Source organism: Triticum aestivum, chromosome 5B, assembly GCF_018294505.1.
Source record: "Triticum aestivum cultivar Chinese Spring chromosome 5B, IWGSC CS RefSeq v2.1, whole genome shotgun sequence".
Classification (NCBI taxonomy): Eukaryota; Viridiplantae; Streptophyta; class Magnoliopsida; order Poales; family Poaceae; genus Triticum; species Triticum aestivum.
The window spans coordinates 592,644,005-592,650,983 of NC_057807.1; the positions used below are offsets into that span (position 1 = coordinate 592,644,005).

Genomic DNA, 6,979 nt, shown 5'->3' on the forward strand with positions numbered 1-6,979 from the left:
AGAACCACGGGGACCGTATTAAAGCAATATGCAACAATGACATTATCTCTATAGTTGGCCATATAAAAGAGCGGGCTCCCCATCACGTACCTGAACTCAACTGACAAAAGTCTGACAGGTATAGTACCATCCTGCACCCAACGCCAGCAAACCATGGACTCGCTGTCCTGGCAACATATCAGAATGTTATAGTAGCATCATGGATTCCTCACTCTATGAGATAGCTTACCTCTCGTGTCAAGAGCAGCACAATATTTTTCAGTTTAGCTGAGTACATTATTGCTTTTATATAAACAGTCTTGCTGTTGTCTACAGAAAAAAGAAACTTTTTCAATGGCCCTTTCTATGTCCAAACATGACATGCATGGTTCAACACACCAACACTAGTCGGTAACACGAAATGTTAGAAATAGCACATGAACAAACTACCCAGACGTAAGGCAAGAAGATCAGAAAATCGGTCAGAGGTGCGGCGGCTGTCTCTCCGCCGGACTCATCTCGTCGGAGATTGGCCTGTCGCTGCTGACCGGCGAGGGCCGTCCGGACCTGCCGCTATACTCGGGGCTCGCCACGGCCACCTCTTTGGCCCGGTTCATGTCGGAACTGTACGACCCCGCCTCCTCCCCGAACAGCCTGCTCTGCCCCGGCCGCACCCCGTCGTTCAGGTCCTCCAGCGACATGTCGCCCTCCAGCGCCCTCACGATCTGCACCCGAGGTAAAACAAAAAGTCACCATTGCCACACGCCATGAAAATCCATGGGAGACAGAGTGCGTGTCAAGTGTGCGAGTGCTATGGCATCGGCACCTGGCTCATCTTCGGGCGCTTCTTGGCCGAGTGGCGGACGCAGGCGGCGGCGCTGGCCACCACGCGCGCCATCTCCACCGGGTCGTAGCTGCCCTGCAGCCTCGGGTCGGCGACGGCGTCGTAGTCGCCGTCGGCGAGCGCGCGCGACAGGGCCGGCCTCGCCCACTCGACGAGGCCGTCCTCCAGGACCAAGTGCGCGGTGGCGTCGATGGGCCGCCGCCCCGTCAGGAGCTCCATCAGCATCACGCCGTAGGAGTAGACGTCCGACTTCTCCGTCAGCTTCCCGCTCGACGCGTACTCCGGCGCCAGGTACCCGAACGTCCCCATGACCCGCGTCGAGACGTGCGTGATGCCGTCGTACGTCAGCTTGGCCAGCCCGAAGTCCGCCACCATGGCTTCGAAGTTGTTGTCCAGGAGGATGTTGGCGGACTTGATGTCGCGGTGGATGATCCGTGGATGGCCTTCATTGTTGGCACACGATCGAGCATGACAAGTGTGATTCATGCAACGCAACAATGGAGATGTGATGATAAGCTAGGGAGATGCTCACAGTCTTCGTGCAGGTAGGCGAGCCCCTTCGCCGCCCCGAGCGCGATGCGCAGCCTCGTCGCCCATGCCATCGCCGGCGACCCTTCCCCTGAAACCATCAGTCCGTGTCAGCTAACTCCTGAAGTTGTGCACGGCGACTGAGACAGAGGCACTGACCATGGAGGTGGAACTCGAGCGTCTTGTTGGGGACGAACTCGTAGACGAGCATGCGGCTGGTGCCGGCGATGCAGTGGCCGACGAGGGACACGAGGTGGCGGTGGTGCACCCGGCCGATGATGTCCACCTCGGCCTGGAACTCGCGCTCCCCCTGCCCGCTCCCGGACTTGAGCTGCTTCACGGCCACCGCCCTGCCGCTGGGGAGCACCCCCTTGTGCACGTACCCGAACCCGCCCTGCCCGAGCAGGTTCGCCTGCGAGAAGCCGCCCGTCGCCGCCGCGAGCTCCTCGTAGGTGAACGTGCCCCTGCCGAGCCCCAGCGTCTCGTGCGGTGCGGGCGGTGACGTCGGCTGGTCGCGCGGGCTGGAGTGGACGCCAGAGTTGTGCCAGGGGCCCCCCGGTGGGTCGAACGTGCTCGTCGACGGCCCAGCGCCGGTGCCGCTCTGCCACTGCGGCTGCGGCCCGCCGGTGTAGTACGTGCTGCTGGCTGTGGTTGCCACGCCATGACAATGGTGGTTAACTACACGTACGCAAATCAAGAGCAAGAGGAACAGCACCACGGGGCATGCAAGGGCGATCGACGGTGACCGTGAGAGCGTTGCAGTTTTACCTTTGTTGCCGGAGGTATCCGCGTAGAAATGCATGGGATTGTGAGGCTTCCGCCGCCTCCTCGGCGCGGTCCTCCTTGAGCAGCAGACGCAGGCCGCGATGAGGAGCGCGAGGAGCATCGCGGCCCCGGCGGCGGCGAAAATGATCTCGGCCGTGGTGTTGGAGCTGACACGGTGCGAAGCCTGTGAGGATGACCTGCTCGACTCATCGGACCCTCTGGAGGGTTGGGCTGGCGGAGAGGGGTTCCTGCCCGGTGGCACCGGAGCGCCACGGGACTTGGGCGGCGCAGGCGGAGGCGAGGGGTCGTTGGAGCTGGATGGCGCCGGCGAGGACGAATTGGAGGTGGACGGCGACGAACCCGGTGACGGCGGCTGGGCAGCCGATGGAGGAGGGCTGCTCTTGGAGGGCGGCGGCGGAGCCGCCGAGGAGGAGTTAGACGACATGACGGCACGCGATCTGAGCTACGTCTTCTTGCAAAGAAATGAAACCCAGGATTCCAGGTCACGCCGCGTCGTGCTCAGTGCTCGTAGCGGCGGCGCCGCCACGACGACCGCCGGCCGGCTTGTCGCGTCGGTTGCATCCCTCCGGCCATCTCACCGGCGGCGGAAAATGGCAGAGCAAAGGCAGGACAGGACCCTGGACCTGTTCCCCGCTGTTGCGGTTGCGCGGCCGTGTCACGCTCTCCCCTGTTTTTTCTGTTGCGGCGGCGGCCCGCGGGGCCTCAGCTTCGGGGGTTTGTTGCCGCTGCCGTGCTCGTCGGCGCCCGATCTTTGCGGGTGGTTGGTGTTCGCCTCATCCGCAGCCAGGCCGTGACGTGTGGTGTGGGGCTGGTTGGTCGCCGCCGTGGGGCTGCCGTGGATGGACGCCAGGTCGTGACGTGTGGGGCTGGTCGGTCGCCGCCGTGGGCTCTCCACGGCTCCAGGCTGCCGTGGATGGACGGACCACTTGCCAATCATGTACGTGGACTCACACTGGTCGATTCCCACAATTCGTACGTGGACTCACACTGGTCGCCTCTGAGCGATCTTCGATTTCTGCCCTGCCCACACTCTCACACCACGCTCGCAGTCTTCCCCAATAAATAAACAAACAATTAAAATCGAAGAAGTCATCATAAACACCTTGTAATGGCCCTTTTTAAAGGAAGTTATGTTGAGACTAGGCTTTCAATAAAATTGGGTGAATTTAATTATGCAATGTGTGTCCTCGGTGGAATACCGAGTTCGTTTTAACATGGAAGAAACAGAAAGTTTCAAACCATCTAGAGGATTGAGGCATGTAGACCCTCTCTCCTCATATTTACTTTTGTTGTGTACGGAAGGCCTGACTGCACTCTTAGGTAATGCAGAGGAGAATGGAAGTATTTCCGAAATTAAAGTTAGCAGAGATGCCCCATCTATTTCAAATCTCCTCTTTGCAGACGATTCATTAATCCTAATGCAAGCTAATTCAATCAATGCGGAGGCGCTGAAATCAGTTTTGGATGCTTATTGTGCTGCATCGGGGCAAATGGTGAGTGTTGAAAAATCTAGTATATTTTTAGTCCCAACACGAAAGTGGAAGATAAGGCGCATATATGTACTATTTTGAACATTATGACTGAAGCTCTCAATGACAAATATTTGGGTCTGCCTTCAAATGTGGTTATAAACAAAAGTGAGTGTTTCCAATTCTTAATAGATCGAATTATTATGAAAATCAGTGGTTGGAAGGAAAAGCTGCTATCAGCAGGAGGAAAGGAAATCCTTCTCAAATCGGTTGTACAAGTTATCTCAACTTATGCAATGTCCATCTTTAAAATTCCTAAAAAAATATGCAAAGGAATCATTGACGCGATGTCGCATTTTGGGTGGGGTGACGAAGACAATCAAAAGAGAATGCATTGGATGACATGGTGGAAGATGTGTGTACCAAAAGACCAAGGAGGAATGGGTTTTCGAGACATACATTGTTTCAATTTGGCCTTGTTAGCCAAACAAGCGTGGCGCCTGCTTGATAATCCTGACTCCTTATGTGCCACTATTTTGAGAGCTAAATATTTTCCAGATGGAGATTTAATGAACGCGAGTCTTAAAAAAGGATCTTCTTTCACTTGGCAAAGCATTATGGCGGGAGTGGTTTCTCTCAAAAATGGTTATATTTGAAGAGTTGGTAATGGACAAAATATTGATATTTGGAGAGATGCATGGATCCCGAATGGGGCCAATAGGAAAATTATCACTCCTAGAAGAGGACAACTTCTAACAAAAGTTGCTGATCTTATAGATCCAATCAACAATTGCTGGGATGAAGATTTGGTAAGACAAATGTTATGGCCAATTGATGTCCAGAGGGTGCTTGAGACCCCCCTCCCCACGTATAACATGTCGGATTTCATAGCTTGGAGTTTTGCAAAGAATGGATTGTTTACGGTTCGTTCTGATTATTTGGAGGAATGGAAAATGCAACATGGGAGGAAATTGCAACACTCAAATGGCATGGGAGGAATAAATGCCAATACTATTTGGAGCAAGATTTGGAAATTATCTTGTCCAGCAAAAGTGAAGATCTTTATTTGGCGTACCTTACACGGAACCCTCCCGTGTCGTGTTACACTTGCTAATACACATATGAAAGTTTCGTCCACCTGCCCAACATGTTCGAACGGGCCTGAAGATACTAAACATTTATTTTTGTGTCAAAAGGCAAAAGAGGTGTGGGAGAAACTGGGATTGCATGAAGCCATTAAAAAAGCTTGCGCGGTCGATCGTGCGGGAGAGGCAGTACTCGAAATTCTACTTCTTATGCCAGAACACGAGCTATCTACAGTGTGCATACAAAATGTTTGCGAATTGGTCGCTATAACAGCCTGGTATTTATGGTGGAAAAGACGTTCGCTAGTCCATCATAGGAAGACCCAAGATGCATACCAAATTCTGATGGGAGCCCGTGCTATAACGACAAACTATGTTATTGTAAAATCCTCCAAGGTAACAGATAGAATAGAGGGATGGACGAGACCCCCTCTAGGTTTTTTGAAATTAAATGTCGATGTTTTTTTGATCAAGACATGCTTAGAGGCACAGTGGGAGCTGTACTTAGAGATGATAAAGGAATATTTATTGTTGGAGGGAATTGGAAGATGGATTGGTGTGCATATGTTTTAACAGCGGAAGCCATGGCACTACGTTTTGGCATATTACTTGCACAAAAGGCGGGAAGCAACCGACTTGTTGTTAACTCCGACAATATGGAAGTAATTGACACAATGAAGAATGGAGGACATACAGCAAGAGCGGCTGCAGCTGCGTTTGATGATTGTTATTTTATGGCTTGTGATTTTTCATTAATTAAATTTGAACATTGTAATAAGGAGGCAAATAAAGTAGCTCATGAAATTGCTAGAGTAGCTAAATTTTCTGAGACAAGGGATTGGTTTGAGGAACCTATGAACGATATTGTAAATTTTCTTATAGACGATGTAACCATATTACTAATAAATAAAGAGGATGTTTTATTTAAAAAAACCTTGTAGTGGAGAGAAAACACATCATCAAAAAGTCTAAAAAAAATTCAGACAACATGCGCACACCCATGAAAAATTTGACCTAAACCTGGATGGACTGATTCCACAACAAAGAACGTACTACGTGTGCAGTGTGAGTGTGTGGACTACGGCGAATTCTACCTCGCATGGGGATCAAGCTTAGTCGGCCTAGGAGGGTGGCGGTGCTTTGCGTTTCTTTAGTTAGTGGTGCGTATGGTTGCGGTCGCGTGTGTCACTTGTTTGTGTTATTTACCTCGGGTTTCTGAACTTAGCCTGTTTGACTGTTAGTGTCGGTTTGTGTGAATCTCTATCAATGCTTGATGACTTTATTTATAAAATCGGGTGCATGATTTTTATCTAAAAAACAAAAGAACCTACTCACCAATGGTAGGCTTAGTTAACTATCCATGTTCAAGAACTAGTTAATTTGTTGATTAATCTGTATTGATAGGGTCACTGAGTAACCGATGAACTGATAAATTGGCTGATTAACTTGCCGATCGGCCTATTAATCCTCACTCGCCAGCCAATCAAGCAGCTACCAGTTAACGATTTTCTCAACATTGTTAACTATTACATTATTTATTTGGATTCAGAGCATAGTTTTTGTTATTGTAACAAAACATTCAAGTCGAGAACATGATTTGAGTTTAGGCTCTTTTTTTTGCAGGGGTGATTTTATAGCTTAACATCTCATTACTGGAATGTATACATACATGGTTACAGTTATACTTTAATTAGGAGAGTGTTAGCTACTTTGAGTCCAGCATACCTAATGTAGGAATGGTATATAAAGGCACCAGGGGGAAATCAAACAATTTTTCGGTAACATGAAAAATTCCAACATCACAAAAAAGTCGAGAATTTTGGATTTCATCCTATAAAATTTATGGTAACAAATATTTGACTAGCCATCAGAATTTTTGAAATTTTGCTGAAATTAAATTGGCTAGACATGGAACATGGGCCTGATATATATGGCAATGGAAGGCCGGGTTTTTGTGGTAGCTGAACTGAGACTATTGGAGGCCTACGCTACTTTTGTCATCGGTTGTGTTATGATGATTTATCACACTGGGAGGAGTGTAGGTCCGCTATGTTGGGTGTTCCTTGACAACACAGTTTTGTAGATCCTTCGTTGATAATTAGGTGCAATGAGACCTTTAACATCATGAACACATTAACTAATGCATCCACCATGGAAGAAAATATGCATAGATGCATTCCTATGATTTGAAAATTTCAACATAGCAAGGAACCTTTGAAACATGTTTTCAAACAAGGCAACTTTACGAGAACTAGAAACATCCCGGTAAGGGCACTCATCCCCTCCAA

At 49.7% G+C, this 6,979-nt stretch overlaps 1 protein-coding gene across 1 annotated transcript; it reads right to left on the reverse strand.

Annotated features, from left to right (window-relative positions):
* Nucleotides 1-221: 221 nt before the first annotated feature.
* On the reverse strand, nt 222-3,018 carry LOC123113486 (proline-rich receptor-like protein kinase PERK4). Its single transcript, XM_044534725.1, has 5 exons — nt 2,120-3,018; nt 1,511-1,996; nt 1,356-1,442; nt 806-1,266; nt 222-704 (listed from the first exon to the last, which is right to left on the reverse strand). The coding sequence occupies exons 1-5, from the start codon at nt 2,559-2,561 to the stop codon at nt 462-464; spliced, it is 1,719 nt and encodes a 572-aa protein (XP_044390660.1). The 5' UTR covers nt 2,562-3,018; the 3' UTR covers nt 222-461.
* Nucleotides 3,019-6,979: the final 3,961 nt, after the last annotated feature.

Excerpts from the sequence above, each read along its gene's own strand:
- LOC123113486 (XM_044534725.1), bottom strand. The coding sequence starts at position 2,561 with ATGTCGTCTAACTCCTCCTCGGCGGCTCCGCCGCCGCCCTCCAAGAGC. Across the intron at positions 1,997-2,119 it reads GGATACCTCCGGCAACAAAG|CCAGCAGCACGTACTACACC; the intron begins GTAAAACTGCAA and ends TGGCAACCACAG. Across the intron at positions 1,267-1,355 it reads CGCCTACCTGCACGAAGACT|GCCATCCACGGATCATCCAC; the intron begins GTGAGCATCTCC and ends CCAACAATGAAG.